This window comes from Oncorhynchus clarkii, unplaced genomic scaffold (assembly GCF_045791955.1).
Source record: "Oncorhynchus clarkii lewisi isolate Uvic-CL-2024 unplaced genomic scaffold, UVic_Ocla_1.0 unplaced_contig_5358_pilon_pilon, whole genome shotgun sequence".
Taxonomy (NCBI): Eukaryota; Metazoa; Chordata; class Actinopteri; order Salmoniformes; family Salmonidae; genus Oncorhynchus; species Oncorhynchus clarkii.
Genome location: NW_027261000.1, coordinates 126763 through 147826, shown reverse-complemented (window position 1 = coordinate 147826; position 21064 = coordinate 126763). Strand labels below are relative to the sequence as shown.

Sequence of the window (21064 nt, the reverse complement as noted above, 5' to 3'; positions counted from 1 at the left end):
CAAAGCACAGAGATTTGAAGAAGACCAGTTATACACCACATCCCCACCTCTTCTGCAGAAATGTTACTTCCCCTTTAGGTCTATCCTTCTGTCAAGGCTCTCCACTGCTGGTGGAGAAGTCGGTGCAGGAGAGCAGGTAGTATTGAACAAGCACACACTTTATTATGGCAGTAGAGAAAATAACAGAAGAAAGCAGCTTCTTGAAAACCTCCAGCCCACAAGGCAAAAGTGTAAATGTGCGATAAATTTGCGATAAATGTTCAACACCAGACACTGTAATACAAAATAAACAAACGTGTGCAAACAAGGAGAGGAGCCGACTTCAGCGGAAGTCGTGACACCTTCCTGTTATGCTACCATCTCTTTGAGTGTGATTTGGCAGCCTAAGTGACATGATTTGATAGAAAATGAGACTTTGCATTTGAACTCCCTGCCCTCTAGACAGTGTTGTGTTGACTTCAAAGTGTCAGTAATGCATCAAGTTTCTAGGTTCATGCAACATGAGGGAATACATTGACTGTGGAGCATAGTAGATAAAAAGGCTTTCTTTCAATTATGAGAACCATAGTTCTGTGAGGTCATAAGAATAACACAATACAGAATTATCACATGGATGAAGTAATTAATTACATTATGTCCCTTAGGGAAATTTGCTTGACAAATGCTTGATGGCTGAAATGTGTCCATTTGAGTGTTAATAATACATCTAAGTAATACTTTATTAGTGAGTGTTAATAATACATCTAAGTAATACTGTATTAGTGAGTGTTAATAATACATCTAAGTAATACTTCATTAGTTAACAATACATCTAAGTAATACTTCATTAGTGAGTGTTAGTGAGTGTTAATAATACATTATGAGTGTTAATAATACATATAAGTAATACTTTATTAGTGAGTGCCTCCCATCTTTTGCAGGTGTCTGTTACTCCTAATAAAATCTACCTCAATACAACAACCTTTTCTTGTGATCAGTAAAACATTATAACAAAAACAGCTAAATATGTGTTCATCAACCCCCTGAGTATCATTTTTAATGTAGGCTACAATAACATATGTTGTGTTTGCTCTGTGTATATAGAGGAAGCTTTCAATATCAAGTAATGAAGTCAAACAACTTGTAGAAGGTACAGCACTGTTATCTACGGACTCTCATTGAGTACTGCATGCTCCAGCTCCCACTGCAGCTCCCACTGCTGCACCAACTGACATACCAACTGGGCCTCCAAATGTTCCCAAAGCCGCTCCGATTGTAGCACCTGTTCCCATTTTGCTAAATTTCTCAGCATTCTTTCTAGCTTTTCTTTCCTGTTTTATCCCCAGCTTCTCTACTTCTTCTCTTAGACACACTCCTTCAAACTTTGCCTTCAGTTCTTCCCTCTCTTTGTGTATCTTCTCTTCATTCTCTCTCAAGATCCTGTTCTTCTCTTCTTCAATCACTCTCTCAGCCTCCTGGAACATCTCAGTGGTGTAGTGGCTTCCTCCATTCATCTTCACCATCTTGTTTATCTTCTCAAGGAGCTCAGTGACCTGGGAGGGATTCTGATCTTTGTTTTTGAAGACATGATATCCCCCGTTACATTTGGTAATGAAACTTTCCAGTTTGGGATTTCCATGCAGGAAGTCTTCAATTGTTACATCATCAAGAAGGTCTCCATGTGTGAAGACAACCATGGTGTATTTCGATGCTTCATCACCAAATAATGTCTGGATCATCTTCACAATTTCCTGCTGCTCTTCAGTGAATCCTCCCAGCTTGAGAACAACCAGGAACACATGGGGACCAGGAGCGGAGAATAGCAGGCACTGTGAGATCTCTTTCAGTGCCTCCTCCTGTGTTAACTTGGTGTCAAACAAGCCTGGTGTGTCGATGACAGCTACATGTTGCCCTCCCACATTTCCTCTTTTCTTTTTACTTGAGGATGTCACAGAAAAAGAGGACATTTTGGATTCAAACGCTTTTCTCCCCAGGATGGCGTTTCCTGTTGCGCTCTTCCCAGAACCAATCTTTCCAACCAGAACAATCCGGACCTCTTTATTTTGTTCTGTTGGATAAGAAAGACATGTTGTTACTGTAGAAAGAAGTCTGATGTTCTTTCTGTTTGGTCATCATACAGAATAGCTACTGATATGATCAGTCTCACATTACTTATTAAACATTGATGGTTTATAGAATATGAACTGTTAGCAAATTAACAAGGACATTATCTATAAATTAAGTTTCAAGCCTACATTCATTTTTAATCAAATGTATTAATAATGTAATAAAACATTATTTTGTGAAAACACATTAAACAAATAAACCGATTATTGTAGACTAAGTACTCACCAGTCATGTTTGGGTTTTGGAGTGCTGCCAATCTTTTCCAAGGAACAGTCTTTCCAACCAGAGAAATCAGGGTCTCTGTTGGATGAAAAATGAAATGTTGTTTCTGTAGAGAGAAGTGTGAAGTCTCTCATAGCTTCTTAGACTAATATTTTTTTGTCTATAAAATACAAACTCTAAGCAAATAAACAATGATGTTATCTACAGGTAACTGCCAAAATCAAGGAAACACCATTGACGGAACTGTCATTGTCCGTTCCTTGCCTACATACATAGTTTCTACATTTGGCCGAATATGGCAGTAGTCTTTCTGCCTTGGGTTGAGCATCAGTTGAAAAACTGAAATAGCACCAATATTGTGTGGGACACATACAAATAAGATAGTCTAAAGACTCTCAAGTTGGGGAGACAACCAACTTCCATGGAAGTTCTCTGACTTTCTCAGAAACCCTAACAACAAACTGGAGCTTTTCAAAATGTCTGTGGTTTCAAATGGCTCTCTGACATCAATGCTGGAATGAGACCAGGAAGAGGCACACACAAGAGCGTGGTGTAAAGTACGTAAAAAATACTTTAAATTACTACTTAAGTAGTTTTTTGGGGTATCTGTACTTTACTATTTATATTTTTGATAACTTGTACTTTTAATTCACTACATTTCTAAAGAAAATAATTTACTTTTTACTCCATGCATTTTCCCTGACACCCAAAAGTACTCGTTACAATTTTAATGCTTAGCAGGACAGGAAAATGGTCTAATGCACACACTTATCAAGAGAACATCCCTGGTCATCACTACTGCCTCTGATCTGGAGGACTCACTAAATAGAGAACATCCCTGGTCATCCCTACTGCCTCTGATCTGGCGGACTCACTAAACACACATGCTTCGTTTGTAAATTATGTCTGAGTGTTGGAGATAGCCCCTGGCTAAAAAAACAAGAATATGGCGCCAACGGGTTTGCTTAACATAAGGAATCTCAAATTATTTGCAATTGTATTTTTACTTTTGATACTAAAGTATAATTAAAACCAAAAACTTTTAGACTTTTACTCAAGTAATATTTTACTGGGGGACTTTCACTTTTACTTGAGTCATTTTTTATTAAGGTGTCTTTACTTTTACTCAAGTATGACAATTGGATACATTTTCCACCACTGTTCATCTAAGACGCCTTTCAAAAGGGTGCACAGACCATTAGATTTTCAACAGTGGATACAGACATCAATGTCCTCCTTGCTGTTTGCCTGCACTTGCTTATACTTAGAGCTAACTGTTAATGATATAAGAACAAACATTGTGAATTTACTGAACATTTTCTGAATTTACTGGATGTTTTCTCAGGTGAGCCAGATTCAGCCGCTTGCCAATTGAAAAAGTTGGCAGTTTACAGTCCATTGTTCGGATGGAATCATTTTGGACGAACGTTTGAAGGAAACCTACTTTTTCAAGTGATTTGTTTGACGATCAGATGAAAACAACATCATGACTGGTTGTGTTCATGCCACAATACGATGAAAACAATTTTAAACACATAGGAGGTCCCGTGGGAAAAAAACGTGCCAACCTATGGAAATCAAATGCCTGTCCAACTGATTAGTTCTAATGCCGGCCCTGCACTGCATAGCTGTGTAGTGGTTAGAGCGTTGGATGACACGTTTGTATCTGATTTATAACAGGTGTGTTATTAAAAAATTATGACCCCTAGGCCTCGGACACTGGCACGAGGCAGTTTATTTGCCCCCGCCCTATAAAAAAAAATCTAATCATGAAATTTAAAAAATAATAATTAATTTTAAACAGTAACATGCCAAACATAAACAGAACAGCCAGAGGGATTCCACGAAGAAATAAGATAAATATATATATAATTACAGATATTACAGATATATAATTACAAATACAAACATGTAGCAAATTTTTGGGGGGGACATTTTGTTTTGTATACATTTTATTGACTCTAAATAGTTATCCAAATAAGTTTTTTTTTAAATAAGAAAAGGGCCTTTTTCTTCATAATTCTGTTTTGTGTTTGAAAAATTGTCCTAATAAAATAAAGAGATTTATGACATACTCACGTTCAATTGTGGAATCAGTGTAGTACAATAATATGTCTAACTTCAATGGTTGTATGCATTTTGTTGCCAAGAAATAGTTTTACATCAGTCCAGAACACTTCACTATATAAACAATGACAGAATAAGTGTTCAATCGATTCAGTTTCTAGTTCACAAAAATTGCATTCACTGGTAACATCAGGTATATATTTAGAAATCAAGCTATTACACGGATAGAATCTATGGATCATCTTAAAGGAGATCTCCTTTACTTTATTGGTCACCATAAATGTGTGTGCAGTGAGCCAAGCACGGCGCCAGTTTACATCAAATGATGAAGCCCAACAAAATATCGCAGAGGGAATAGACTTCCTGTAGAAAATATCCCTTAATAAACGATTGTTGAATTTCTTATCTAGTAAACCTATGCCATTCACCTTGATATCGCTTACAATATGAGATATTCCAAAATATGCATTATTCTGAAGTAAAGATTTTATCCCACTTTTATAAACGCGTCATATTCCTTGCTTGAAACCTTAAAGTTGTATCTTTCCATAAATGATCTTCGCGTAAATAGATTCCCACTAATACTAATTGGCTGACAAGGACAATGTTTTTCGACAACCAGTTACGGTAAAATAGCATCTTGTTTCTATGTAATATCGACCCATTATTACATATAAAACATTTATGAGGTGAAAAGTTGTGTTTATACAACAAATCCCAGCACATTAAAGCCTGCTGGTGAAAAGCCGCCAATTTCACAGGAAGTTTACCCACAATATATGGACATTGTAGTAAAATATGAAGCCTTCCTAGCTTCTGAAAAACAAAATGAGGTATAATATTCCAGAAACTTTGAGGATTTTTTATGTACCTTTTAAGCCAGTTGATTTTTGATATCGGATTGAAGAGAGTGGAGTCTAAGACATTTAGACCGCCATCACAAACCCTGTTGGTGATAACATCTCTTATTATCTGATGTGGCTTGTTTTTCAATATGAAGTTGTACAATAGCCTATCTAAGGTACAGCAAGTGGATTTGGGAATGTCAATAGATGAAAAAAGATAGGATGCACAAGATAGCCACTCGGCTTTGGATAAAGGCACTCTTCCTTGAAGACTCATGTGTATTTCACTGATCCTCCCTAAAGCCAAAACCTCATTTGGCCGCGTTTCCTTCCAGTTCTCTGCTGCCTGCGAGTGGAACGAATTGCAAAAATCTCTGAAGTTGGAGACTTTTATCTCCCTCACCAACTTTAAACATCTGCTATCTGAGCAGCTAACTGATCGCTGCAGCTGTACATAGTCCATCGGTATATAGCCCACCCAATTTACCTACCTCATCCCCATACTGTTTTTTATTTACTTTTCTGCTCTTTTGCACACCAGCATCTCTATCTGCACATGTTCATCTGATCATTTATCACTCCAGTGTTAATCTGCTACATTGTAATTATTCACCCTTATGGCCTATTTATTGCCTACCTCCTCATGCCTTTTGCACACAATGTATATACAGTAGATTCTTTTTTTTCTACTATGTTATTGACTTGTTTATTGTTTATTGTTTATTCCATGTGTAACTCTGTGTTGTTGTCTGTTCACACTGCTATGCTTTATCTTGGCCAAGTCGCAGTTGCAAATGAGAAGTTGTTCTCAACTAGCCTACCTGGTTAAATAAAGGTGAAATAAAAAATAAATAAAATAAACTCAAATCCCTCCGTAACCATGAGGATATTTGTGTTGTTGACAGATTCAGTTACAGGGTTCAAATTAAGAACATTCACAGCCTTGAGGTTTTTGGTAATCTTTATACCGAGGTAGGTTACAGTATCTTTTTCAGAGATGATACAATCTGCTGGATTGACAGCTCCTTTCAGAACAAACACCTCACATTTGGAAAGATTTAATACCAAATCTGAAATTTTGGAGAACTGCTTCACAATATCCAAAGCTAATCTAAAATCCAGTAAACATAAATTAGATTCTTAATCCCATTTTTTAAATAATCATGCAATAACAATGAGTTATTTAATTTCCAATAACCACCAGAGTATTTCTTACCATCATGACTGCACATTCTAACAGTCAGCCATAAGACTTTATGATCCGTCAGGACTGCAGGCAGTATTTTGACCTCTACTGTGTTGGGCTCAAGACTAGAGGTTATCACCCACAAGTCAATTCTTCATTGTAGTGAACGATCTCTATTACTCCATGTGTACTGTTTCTCTCCAGGGTTATTAACTCTCCATTTGTCAATTAAGTCCAGGCTTTGGCAGAAATTCACCAACTTGTTCATACCAATGTTAGGCCTATGGGGCAATCTATCAATATCATCAGAATAAACCATATTAAAATCTCCACCAACTATAATCTGACTGGATGGATATTTTCTCAGAAGACTTTTCAGAATTTCCTCAATTTCCTCTAGAAGTAAGTTATTTGGAGGACTAGAACAGTATCCATATACATTACACAACACAAATAATCTGTCCATTACATGTCCATCCGTGTCCATTTGAGTAAACACACATTTCCCTTTGAAATTGTGTGCATAAATTGCAACCTCAGTTGAATGATTAGTCCCGTGGGCCAAAGAATGACACGGCCCCATTGATTTATCCAATAGTTATAGTCCTCTTTGCATGAATGTGTTTCTTGAACGAATACAAGATCTGCGTTGTAGTCCTTACAAAACAAAAAAATAACTTTTCTCTTCAACAGGTTTCGTATCCCCCTGGCATTGATTGACATAAACTTCAAGTCCATATAGAACAGAAGGAAAAATACTATGCAAACTCAACTATACCCTCTCTATAAAAAGTTGCTTCATGTATATGTATTAACAGAAGTCTTAACTTGTAAACCATAACACCACAATTCAAAACTAGAACGCTCAGTTTGCTGATTTTTTATGTGTTTTCGCGTATCATTTTCACCAGACCATCGTCTCTTTCGTTTATCTTTGCAGAGACAGCATCGATTATGTTGACCTGGAGTTCGCGCAAAGACAATTATTTCTGTGTCTTTTTGGGTGCGGGACTATTGACTGGATTTTCAGAATCAGCCGAGTGTCCAGATTCCTCCATGTCTTCTCCTGAGGAGTCAGGTGGCGGTTTTTCTCCGATGTTTGAGTGGTCAGCTAGCAACTGCCTTCTCCTCCCTTTGCTTTTTCGCAAATGTTTTCTTCAAAATGTCCAAGTTTCAGATCAAATTAGCGGTCAACTAAGCGTTGTTCTTTATTGTGTTTACTATAAGCCAATATTTGTTGCATTGAAGTAAATTTGAGAGGGATAAAAATGAAGGTTACTCAGAGCAAGTTTCTCGTCTGCACTCGCCGCTATCTTCCTGGATCTCGTAATTGAATTATCAGGCCAACCTCACATTCAATTCGCGCATAAATGTACAAAATGTATTTCAGAAGATTGCGTGCGTTTTTGTGCATTTTTGTGTGGTTCAAATCGTTCGAAAATACACGAATTTATGTGCTACTTAATTCGTGCGAAAAGACACGAATTTAACCAGTAGGCGACACCAGCCCAACCTCACCTTCCATGAATTATAGACTACTGACCACCGTCCATGGTTCTTACATTTCAACATGCCTATCAAATCGACGAAGGCTTTCGGTGGTGCCAGGTTTTAGCTTTGCTTTAGCTAATAGATTAATTTTTAGGCTTATTTGGTTGTCATTTTCTCATGTTAAGCCTAACATTTCACAAAGCTAAACACGGTATAACAATGCTGCCATTGTTAGACTGCTGACAATAATGTAATTACTTATTCAGTAATTAAAGTTGGGAATTCAAACATCGCAGATTATTAAATAAATGTTCAATGCAACAGCATACTAATCAGCTAATCTATTGTTTATTTTGTTGAGTATACAACTCTCTGCATAGGCCACCTGAACCTTCATGACATCACCCTCTCTTCCAGTTTGTATAGAAAGTTGTGAGTAAAACCAGTCTATTAGAGACAAAGAATACAACCTCAAAACACTAGCTTACTAGGAATTGTTTCATTATGCAGTGCAACATCTATAACTCTATTCCATATTTAGCTGCTATTTATAAACATTTTATAACAATAACACATCAAACAGCCTAACACTGAGGTATAAAGTAGTCGGCTTGAGGATAAATTCAGCTCCTATGTATTGTTGAACTCAGCAGGTTTTATATGGCTAACAGCCTACACAAACGGGCTGGAATATTCATGGTAATTTCAATCCAATTAAATTCTAATTTGAGAGACTCCCCTGCTGTCCTGAAGTCCTCGTTTGTTGTGTTTCCGTATTTTGGGTACAAATGTTTTGCCTGTAGGTCCAGGTTGCAGACCTGACTGCTTTCTATACTGAATATTGCCAACCCAGACAATATTTCCTGAGACATTGTGTGTCTTAGGTAGTTATTTTTTGAGATGTAGCTTAGAAAATGATCTCTCTGCAGAAGCAACACTTACGTGGATGTTAAATATAGCTATTGCATTTGCAACGTCAGGCAGGGAAACTGGGCAGAAGGGAGTTGTGCTTCAAATACAGCAGTTCTGTAACATATTTAATTGAGCCTCTCATTCTTCTTATTTGCAGGCCTCAACACCGTAGGGAAATAGATTAATTGTTTACGAAGCTCTGGGGACAAGTCGTCTGGATACAGACAATAAATGGGCAGATGGAAACGGATAATCATCTTTAGCTGACAACAGTTCTTGAGGCCTGGAACAAAAAAAAGCTGTTCGTGATTTCGTTCATACTGGTGAACCGGAAGCGCAATGGACATATAATCATTTTAGATTAGACTAAATCCAGAAATTGTACATCTAGGTTAAAAATAAATCAGAGGTGTTGCACCACTTAATTTTAAACATGGATGAGTTAATCTAAGGTTAAATAACTAAACTATGAAGTAGTAGCAGGAAGCCTAAATTTGGGGTGGCAGGTAGCCTAGTCGTTAGAGCGGTGGACTAGGAACTGAAAGGTTGAAAGATCGAATCCCCGAGCTGACAAGGTAAACATCTGTAGTTCTGCTCCTGAACAAGGTGTTCCTAGGCCGTCATTGAAAATAAGGATTTGTTCTTAACTGACTTGCCTAATTATATTAGCAATATGTTCAAATTATATTTCTATGGAAACAAACCAGCACCAAACCAGTGAGTTTTCAGATCAGGCTGATGAAATAAATTATTTTGTCAAATTAGTTAGCTGGCTAGTTGACAATACATGAGGCCACATGAGCAAAACACCTTGTTACACGAAAAACACAACACCGACCTTTGATTCACTTCAACCTCAAACAGTTTAGATTTAATCTAAACTACATTTAAATTTGATTTAAAAACAATGGAGTAACAAGATAAAATGTGATTTTAGTTTCAAGTAAAACTTAAACTTAGTTTAGAAGAACGATTACAATTAGGAGTAATTTAAAACTAGGTTTAAAGTTTGGTGCAACAAGATTAATATACAAAGCTTGATTTAACTCAGTTTAAGAGTTAATCCATGTTGGTGCAATCCACCATAAATCTCAGTCGATCCATATCTCAGTCTATGAATTTGAGAGTGTTTACATTTCTCCAGCTCCACCCCTTAGCGTTTTAGCATCAGGGGTGAGGAGGACGCTTTGTTATTGTTTCAATTAAAGAGTCTAGCTTTAAAAAAGGTAAGAGAGCTTTTATAGTGAAGGCAGCAAAATTATAGAATTCATTGTCAGAAATTAATTTAAGTGCAGTATGTGTAATAAGTCCATATTAGTCCCGTTTTAGGAATGTGCATAACGCCTACATCATAATGCCTACATCATAATACTGACATAATAATGCATTCATTTACAAATGACATGTATTCATTAGTTACTCTATTGTTACAATAAACCTATTAGAGGAGGATTTGTATCAAATGAATTGTTGTAAAATAAAACGTTTCACAGATAATAAACTTAGTCATTCTTCATTTTGTTAAAGTCCATTTGGCAAGAACACCCATTTGTTGCATCAAAACATGCAAAAAGAATGTGGTTCAGGCTTATGCCTAGTATGAGTAACTTTATAGACGTCCTTACCTTTGCCTGCCTGTTGAGCTGGGTATCTAGAGTCGTATGTCTACAATTGGAGATGCAGCCGAAGTTTTATAGCACTGTGGGGCGTAAGAACGTTGTTGCTTTCTAGTCAGGTGATTTCTTGTAAATCATGGTGCAGCCCAGGCAAAAAAAAATATCTCTAGCATAAGCAGACTGATTTTGATGGGGATTTTTAAATTATGTTAATTAGATTGTAGGCTGTCGCTTCAAACACACCGACTGTGTTATGGCGTTTTGGTACACCAGAAGTACACTCATTTCCAATTGAACGCTGCGTTTGCCTTGCAGCATTGCGTTGCAGAGGCAGTTGCAGTGCGTTCTGTGTGGTTGAATTTATCGAACGTGTGCGTCAAACTGTATGCGTAAACGGGTTGACAGAAATGATAGCAGAAGGTGAATGTTGAACTTTTGTTACACACATATCTTGATGATTCTGCGACCTATTTTGCGCAATGACCCAGTCGGTGTGTTCGAAGCATAGCATTACTCTAAATGTTCAGAGTCTATGGTTTGGACTTCACATTGCAGTAATGTGTATTTTAAAGCTGCCAATTACTATGGGTTTGGTTTGTACAGAAAGACACTGGACTGGAAATGATTAAAGTATAACAGTGCAAAAGTTGAATAAAGTGTTTAATAAATGTTTATATATACTGTATATTTTTTATGAAGAAAATACACGAATCAGAAAGCAAAATTTTTACAGCATCAATATAATATTTAGGAAATTTAGCAGACATTGTTTACTGTTCATTTTACAGTACCTGATGGATTCAACAATGTCAAGTGGTATTTTTAGTGTCATTTTAATTTACAGTGCCATGAAGTAACTATGAAATGAATATGAACTATTTATGCTTAGCCAGTCATCATTCATCCTGCTCCCGAGGAGAGAATGAGAGCTGTATTGGTAGTACTATGCCTACCGTAAAGGAGATGGACAGTCATGCTGTAGTTCATGTCTTATGTAGCCTGACCTTACTCATTCTGTGACTGAAAATGATTTAAATATCACATGTAATGTTACAAGGCATTTTATTTTGGTATGTAGTCCCTTACATACAATCATCATTTCACAAGTTTTGTCTGTGGTAAAAAATAAATAAATATATATATATATATATATTACATAACAAGCTAATTGAATGCATTAAATGAATTATGAACTGCCTATTCTTTGTGGCAGTTGTACTGTCTTTATTTAACAACTACTCAATAATGGTGCAGTACATGCAATTGTTTTGGGCATATTACAACATTTACAGTTGACGGAACCTTCAAACAAGAAGGATAAACATCAGTTCAACCAGTTAGCCATCCATTCAAACATGCACCATGTAAAATCAGTCTTCAGAGGGATCGACTTGTGATTTTTATTTTATTTTAAATTTGACATTTGTTAGTGTTTGATAAAAGAAAGGGGGGAAACGCCCCCCCCCCCCCAAATATTTTAAAAGCATCAAATAGCCTCAGTTTTATTTACTACTGTCAGATTGATCCACAAGGCAACACTGAAACGTTCAACCCATTGGTTACACGAAGACATACAGTATAAGGAACCAGGGGTGGTTAACTAAAGTGTGCATTCTTAGTTTGGAGATAGAAGTGTGTTTCAGTTTGTATATCCTTCAGATGTAGTGTATATCACAAACAATGAAATACTACTTTGAGTTTCTCTCTACCATCAGAACTCGCCAAACGGCCTACATTGATACTTGACTGACTGACCCTGGTATTGTTGTATCAGTCTTCTAACAGAGTGACAGTATAATCATCTATAACCAACTACATGCATATTACCCGTATAATCTCATATGCTGTATTTACAACAACAGTGCTGGTGAAAATCACACAACAGCCACCAACAATAATCACACTGCTTCTTTATCAGTTTTTGTAAGTTTATATTGATCTATGATTACTTTTATTTTTTGACAAATCCACCAGTACTGGATTTGTATTGCTTTTTAAATGTTACTGTGTGTCTTTCTGGTAAAACCCAACACCCATTCTCTAAAACAGGAGAGAATGCTCTTAATACTCTTCATATTCAAAAAGAAAGTCAACCAGATGTGATTCATTTGATTTGACCCTCTCATATGAGGGACATGGTAGTATTTTCCAACCATCTATCTCCTCATTATTAGGTTAATGATTATGTACATTGTTCCTCCTGTTGCTGTTGTGAGAAGCAATGCCTTCCCAGCTATACTATCCTTGACCATTTCCCAAAGTGTCTCTCCTGTCTTACTGGCTAGCACTACTGCTTCCTCCAGGGAGGACATGTTTTCATCTTGTATATGACCACTACTGTGATCAGCACTGCTGCAAAGATGATAGCAGACCTGAGCCGACTCCCCCTGTTTACCGTAAGGAGCCAAGGTGAAAACCAGAGCCGGTCAGGGCGGTGTTGGAGGTGAGCGAAGCAGAGACAGTGAAGGAGTTCATGGGAAAATTGGAGGAGAGAGTTATGAGGGAGGTGCTGTGTTGGTGCATGAGGCACGACATCCGCCCGACGAAGCGTGTCAGGGATTTGATGTCACCTGGGTCAGCTCTCCGTACTCGTCCTGAGGTGCGTGCTAGTCGTCTGGTGTTGACTGTGCCAGCCTCATGCACCAGGCCTCCAGTGCACCTCGCTTTTGCCCACAGGTGCTGCTAGAGCCTTCCTCCTCTCCAGCGCCGCCAGAGGCTCCCGTCTCTCCAGTGCCGCCAGAGTCTCCCGTCTCTCCAGAGCTGCTAGATTCTCCCGTCTCTCCAGAGCCGCCAGAGTCTCCCGTCTGTCCTGAGCCACCAGAGCCGCCAGTCTGTCCTGAGCCACCAGAGCCGCCAGTCTGTCCTGAGCCGCCAGAGCCGCCAGTCTGTCCTGAGCCGCCAGAGCTGCCATTCAGCCAGGAGCTGCCAGAGCCGTCAGCCAGCCAGGAGCTGCAAGAGCCGTCCACCAGCCAGGAGCTGCCAGAGCCGTCAGCCAGCCAGGAGCTGCTAGAGCCATCAGTCAGTCCAAAGCTGCCCTTCAGTCCGGAGCTGCCCCTCAGTTCTGAGCTGCCCCTCAGTCCTGAGCTACCCCTCAGTCCTGAGCTACCCCTCAGTCCTGAGCTGCCCCTCAGTCCGGAGCTACCCCTCAGTCCGGAACTGCCCTTCAGTCCAGAGCTGCCCTTCAGTCCGGAGCTGCCCCTCAGTCCTGAGCTACCCCTCAGTCCGGAGCTGCCCCTCAGTCCGGAGCTGCCCTTCAGTCCGGAGCTGCCCCTCAGTCCTGAGCTACCCCTCTTCGGACGAAGAGGAGGAAATCTGCCGTGACAACTGTACTGTGGTAGAAAGTGTTGACAACAGAAAAATACTATAAATCAATAGCTCAAAAGAGGTAGCTTATCTTTGGCCTGCTGTTATATTCCAATAAATGAGTTGATGATTTTTTTAACAGTGGTTTTTATCGAATAAAGTAGGTAAGGTTCAATTTAACTCATGACTGTGCATGCATCCATTGCATGATCAATGTTGCAACGGTGAAGTGCAAGCCATTGATCACAGGCCTATCACATATGGATGCAGGAAGAAATATATTTTGATTTCTAACATCAGATACCTGAATGAATAGGCAGGTCCATGTTCATTCTGGTATGAGGCAATAGGCTATCGGTTTCATAAAATGTATGAATCCTTTTCCTTGTCATTTATATGGCCTCTTCTATAGTACTATAGAAATATACTAATAACATTTGATCTGAATATGCACTGTTGCCTGACAGGCTCTCTGAGCACCCTCACAATCGGATGCATCCTGTATTCATGGGAAAAGGAAGATAGCCTGTGATGCGACTTCCGCTTTTGGACGAGAGTCTCGCTGTTAACAAGGAGGGAGTTCTATTATACTGACCCGGGGGGTAAACCGGGCTTCACGTCACCGGGCAAAAGCGGTGAGGGCAGAGCGCCTAGCTCTAATAGAGCCATAATATCAACAGAACAGCATGATGAATCATTCAGGAACATAAAACATGTCTTTTTTAAATCCAATTTCAGTCGTTTTCCTTGGGAAGGGTGGTTAAGCAATATATGTTTCTTTATGAACTGGATGATTCGAGTCCTGAATGCTGATTGGCTAACAGCCTTGGTATATCAGACCATATACCACGGGTATATACCTCATTTATTTATACTGCTCTAATTACATTGGTAACCAGTTTATAATAGCAATATACCTTGGCTAAGGGCTGTGTCCAGGCACTCTGCACTGTGTCGTGCTAGAACAGCCCTTAGCCGTGGTATATTGGCCATATACCACACCCCCTCATGCCTTATTACTTAAATAAAACACTTAGGATTCAGTGTCATCACAACTTATTACTAAGCTTGCTTGACATTCGTCACTTTTGTTTTCAGCCGACTTCGCTGTCGGCTTTGACCGTGGCACCCAGCTCACCCTGGCAAGGCATCCCTGATTTTCTTAGCCCGGTTCACCCATTAATCAAATCCCCTCACTGTGACACTCCATCTTAACTCCTCCTCTACATGTACTGGATTGGCTGAACAGTGCAGAATAGAACCCCGTCAGTTTTTTATTCTTCTCCTCAAGACCAGGAGGTGGGGCATCCCGCTCAGGTGGTTCTTTTCACACCTGCTTACATTAGGCTATTCCCAGTGACAGAATGCCATTGTTTCAGAACGTTCAACGTCCAGAATGTTCAAAAATCCTTTGCAAACTGTTGGTTTTAAATTCTTATTGTGCATTTTGTTATTGTTGATCAAGTCAAAAACAATACTATCTTGCCGGGTGAAGGGTTTCCTTCTCCATGACCTCTTTTTTCATATACAACCTTTAAATTAGACATGTCATATTGCAAGTAGGTCTACATACACTGTGTATACCAAACATTAGGATCACCTGCTGGTCCATGTTGACTCCAATGCATCCCACAGCTGTGTCAAGTTGGCTGGATGTCCTTTGGGTGGTGGATCATTCTTGTTTTATACGGGAAATTGTTGAGCGTGAAAAACCCAGCAGCGTTGCAGTTCTGGACACAAACCGGTGTGCCTGGCACCGACTACCATACCCCTTTCAAAGGCACTTCAATATTTTGTCTTGTCCATTCATCTCTGAATGGAACACATACACAATCAGGGTTGCCAGGTCAAGCCTACATTTCTAGCCCAATGACTTTTCAAAACCCGCCAACAAGGCCTGAAAACTAGCCCAAAGAGTAGTGTTCGCAGCTAGAGAGGAGTTGCCACATTTAGCCAATAAACCATTTTTCCATAACGTCATCGAGCGAATTAAGAAGAAATCTCGACTTAACTTCTAACGACCGAAGTCACAAAATTGGGTTTTCCATCAATAATAATTATTGCGAGCAAATGTGACTAATATAAAACGAATGGCAATTGTGCCGTTATTATGTGCCTGTAACGGTTGTCGTAGGTGGAAGAAGGTGAAGAGGACCAAGGTGCAGCGTTGTACGTGTTCATGGTAAATTTAATAAAGGAACTGAACACTAGAACAAAAAACAACAAAGTGGAACAAACGAAACAGTTCCGTCTGGTGCAGACACACAAAGACAGAAAACAACTACCCACAAATCATAGTGGGAAAACAGGCTGCCTAAGTATGTTTCTCAATCAGAGACAACGATTGCCAGCTGCCTCTGATTGGGAACCATACCAGGCCAAACACCTAGAAATACAAAACCTAGACTACAAAACATAGAATGCCCACCCCAACTCACGCCTTGACCAAACTAAAACAGAGACATAAAAAAGGAACTAAGGTCAGGACGGGACAGTGTCAGATGTTAAGACTAGCCATTGGCTGGGTTTATGATTATAACTCAACTTTTCCATGGTTTGGTTAGCTAGATGCAGGTAGCCTATAAACCCTGATAGGCCCTCATCTAATTTCAGATAGCCTACAGTAGCCTAGGCAAGATGTAAGACGAACGATTTAGCAGCTTGCTTAGTTAAAATTGACAGACTCATTTATTCAGCAAGGCGAGGCGCTTTCTAGGTGCTTCCGTTGTCAGTTAGCCTGCTGGAATAGGCAACTAGGGTGGAGTCGAAATCACTAAGACAAATATGGAAATTACCTAATTAGGCCTATGCTTGTCAACAACAGCCATTGCATATTTGTTTTTCTGTGTAGCCTAATCTGACTGATCTACCTTCAATCTAATGCAATTGCGATAGAATTGTTACCATGATCACAGTTGATAACTTCCAATTTCATTAACTAAACATGGCCATTAATAATTGCATAATAACACAAGGCTACAACAACAACAATAAACTGAAGTTATTGGCTATTTATTAAATCCATTTGCCAGCTCTAGGTAGGCTACACAAGCGGCACAAATTGATTTGCAATGACTCCAGTGATATCATCATTTCCACATATTTATTGTATAAAATGGTAGGCTACATAGGAATAGCATTTAAAAGGCTAATTGATGACCAACAAATGCAAATGTATCATTCTCCACATTTAATGTCAGTTTAATTGAGGACTTTTCGCCATAACAGAAGCACACGAGTCCACTCTTGGAGTTCTGTAACTTCCATTTCAAAATGTCCACTCGAGTTCTGTAACTTCCATTTCAAAATGTCCACTCGTGCAGTGCTCGAGACCCATGAACTGAGCAAGCGTAAAACCCTTCGCTTGATATGCTTTTCTAAGTGCTGAGGATTGATGTGATGAGACTTGGGCACTGCGTCTTTGATTGACAGTGCATATATTTGTTTGTTTGTTAGTTAGATATACAAGCAAGTTACAACTGCACACCAATGCGAACAAGCCACCTCGACCAGTTTACAGCTAATTTACAGCTAATGCTAGTTAGCTAGCTAAATCAATGGAGAGAAACCTCTGCACGAGACCTCAGCCATCCACACCTTCCCATTTACACCAGAGATCTGTATATAATGACAAGATGCTCATGTCTCCACCCTAAAAATAGGAGTTGTTGTCTCAAAGGTGGGAAGGCAAACGACAAGGTTAAAAATAAATGCAAAGAAACGCATTGGGCTTATTTTGGACAGATTTTGGCGAGAGTGAAACCTCTCACTTCGACTCTTTCTCCCAAGTCCCTCCACCTACCACTCACAACAACAAAGATGAGAGATCACTTCTTCCTCTGACAAACGGTTTCAACTCGCAATTTGAATTTGAGGTTTGGTCCAAAATAATCGGTCATGTGGACACTTGAAACACATGGAGACATTATCGTACTGTAATAGAGGAAAAGTGAACCTTTCGAACCATGCCCTGGGGCTCCAGAGTGGCGCAGCGGTGTAAGGCACTGCGTCACAGTGATAGAATCGTCACTACAGACCCTGGTTCAATCCTGGGCTGTATCACAACCGGTCGTGATCGGGAGTCCCATCAGGCGCTGCACAGTTGGCCCAGCATCGTTCTGGTTTGGCAGTTGTAGGCCGTCATTGTAAATAAGAATTTGTTTTTAACTGACTTGCCTAGTTAATTAAAGGTAAAATACAACCCATTCTCAATCTGAGAAATAAAGTAGGCCACTGTCCACAAAGTGGACCGTCTAGCATGCTGTTCAAACAGTTGGAGACGGACAGAAGGGTGTGTTCATAACAATTCAACTGTTTTGCCTTGTTAACTGAATTCAGAGCTTGTGAAATTATACCTAGATCCAAGTTAACTAAACTTGGAATATAAGTATTTGCTGGCTACTCAGCAGCACGTGGGCTTGTGCTTGATAGATTTGTATTGAGACCGGTGTTCATTTCCCATAATGCCTGCTACATTATTAATGAATGTGCGTTATGCATGGTTCTGGTTAAATTTGTTACAAAAGGGGCTTTTTTATAGACAGACCTGAAAGCCAGATTAATGATTAATGCAGAAAAATGCAGGTACAACTATTTAGAACAATTAATTAAATAATTAGTGGGTCTTATGGTTGTGGAAGGCCTATATTCAGCCTAGGTTTAATTTCACAGACTCGGAATTAATTAGATTATTTTTGACTGTTTTAATGCAGTGTATTTGACCTTTAATTTTGAGAAAACGTTTTCAAAATCTAGAAATTAGTTTTAGGCCATATCCCCCTCCCTACACTCACTGCGGAAACATATCCTCATGAAATCATGTGATTTTAAATGTCCCGTACCTGCCACCGCACAAACTATCACCATTCCCATTTCTCCCATCACCCCTCCTGTCTCCCATCACCCCTCTTGTCTCTCCCATCACCCCTCCTGTCTCCCATCACCCCTCCTGACTCTCCCACCACCCCTCCTGTCTCTCCAATCACCTCTCCTGTCTCTCCCATCACCCCTCCTGTCTCTCCCATCACCCCTCCTGTCTCTCCTATCACCCCTCCTGTCTATTCTATCACCCCTCCTGTCTATCCTATCACCCCTCCTGCCTCTCCTATCACCCCTCCTGCCTCTCCTATCACCCCTCCTGTCTCTCCCATCACCCCTCCTGTCTATCCTATCACCCCTCCTGCCTCTCCTATCACCCCTCCTGCCTCTCCTATCACCCCTCTTGTCTCTCCTATCACCCCTCCTGTCTCTCCTATCACCCCTCCTGTCTCTCCCATCACCCCTCTTGTCTCTCCCATCACCCCTCCTGTCTCCCATCACCCCTCCTGTCTCTCCCATCACCCCTCCTGTCTCTCCAATCACCTCTCCTGTCTCTCCCATCACCCCTCCTGTCTCTCCCATCACCCCTCCTGTCTCTCCTATCACCCCTCCTGTCTATCCTATCACCCCTCCTGTCTATCCTATCACCCCTCCTGTCTCTCCTATCCTATCCTATCACCCCTCCTGTCTATCCTATCACCCCTCCTGTCTCTCCTATCACCCCTCCTGTCTCTCCTATCACCCCTCCTGTCTCTCCTATCACCCGCCTGTCTCTCCTATCACCCCTCCTGTCTCTCCCATCACCCCTCCTGTCTCTCCCATCACCCCTCCTGTCTCTCCCATCACCCCTCCTGTCTCTCCTATCACCTCTCCTGTCTCTCCTATCACCCCTCATGTCTCTCCCATCACCCCTCCTGTCTCTCCCATCACCCCTCCTGTCTCTCCCATCACCCCTCCTGTCTCTCCTATCACCTCTCCTGTCTATCCCATCACCCCCCTGTCTCTCCTATCACCCCTCCTCTCTCCTATCACCTCTCCTGTCTCTCCTATCACCTCTCCTGTCTATCCCATCACCCCCCTGTCTCTCCTATCACCCCTCCTCTCTCCTATCACCTCTCCTGTCTATCCCATCACCCATCCTGTCTCTCCTATCACCCCTCCTCTCTCCTATCACCTCTCCTCTCTCCTATCACCTCTCCTGTCTATCCTTTCACCTCTCCTGTCTCTCCTATCACCCCTCCTGTCTCTCCTATCACCTCTCCTGTCTATCCCATCACCCATCCTGTCTCTCCTATCACGCCTCTTGTCCCTGCCATAGTTACACAATCCTGAGACGTGATAAATACGAGCCCTGAGTTGAGTCTGTTAATGCAGCACATTCTTTAGATTTGACATACAGTTTGTATATTCCACAACAACAACAAGGATAGTGAAAGATGAAAAGAGGAACGTATGGTGAAAGAAAAGGAGAAGTGGAAGACTGGTCAGGATTTTAAGGTCTCCTCCTGAGACCCCACTGTGGTACCATGTGACTTATTTAAAGTCCGATACCATTTCTTGTAAAACAGATTATCTTCATTGACCTAGAGTAGGCCCCACAAGGCCTTACAATAAGCTAGCTAGCAACCCTACCAAAGGCTAGTTACAATAGCCACTCTAAATTAAGCTAGCGACCCTACAAGCTAGCTAAAATGGACCCTATCCTCAATTAGCCATGGATGGAGATAGGGATTTGGACTTGTGGTTGTACTTAATTCTCCGTACCGGCCAATGACTATAATGGCGATTCTGATCTAACCATTAACTCATACATATTTGTGCGCCTGGATGGAAGTTCAATATGTAGCTAGATGTGGAAGGCTAATGTTAACTAGCTGACGTTGCCCATGAATGGAAATTAGGATAGCGAGCAAGCATTTTATCCAGGTAGCCTAGGACAACAAAAAATGAAAGCCTGTTCTGTATGACAGAGTGATAGACCGTTTCATTAGCATGAATGAGAGGAGGATGGTATTGGTGTTTCTCTACAAGTAGGGTGAGTCAACGTGTTTTTCTACTTGTACGCAAGGTATATATCAGCCAAGCCCCGCCCCTAATTGTAATGAGTTGCACCTGGAGACAGATACATACACCTGGGTTAATGAAGACATGCACATCACACATGTAAATGTAAACTAACACTGTATAGCCTCAACACATGGTTAAACTGTACTTGTTTATATCATGGATGGTCAGTCCTTGTAGTAGCCATAGCTCTGTCTATGAATTTGAGAGTGGTTACATTTCTCCAGGCCTGTACCTCATTTCTCTACCAAAACAGTAGCGGCGAGTGCTTTGCTATTGTTTCTTTTAGGTATCAACTGGTATGTTCAGATTCAATTAAAACAGTTTAGTTGTGGTTAATGGTGGTTATGAGGAGGGGACAGAACTGAAACCATTGTTGTGTTCCAGGTGGTAAAGTAGTCACCCATAGTCACCCGTGGTTTATTTCGTGCCTC

The 21064-nt window shown here is 40.4% G+C and overlaps 1 protein-coding gene across 1 annotated transcript; it reads right to left on the bottom strand.

Moving 5' to 3' along the window:
• Positions 1 to 891: 891 nt before the first annotated feature.
• On the bottom strand, positions 892 to 10471 carry LOC139403121 (GTPase IMAP family member 9-like). Its single transcript, XM_071146831.1, has 3 exons — positions 10455 to 10471; positions 2332 to 2406; positions 892 to 2047 (listed from the first exon to the last, which is right to left on the bottom strand). The coding sequence occupies exons 2-3, from the start codon at positions 2336 to 2338 to the stop codon at positions 1155 to 1157; spliced, it is 900 nt and encodes a 299-aa protein (XP_071002932.1). The 5' UTR covers positions 2339 to 2406; positions 10455 to 10471; the 3' UTR covers positions 892 to 1154.
• Positions 10472 to 21064: the final 10593 nt, after the last annotated feature.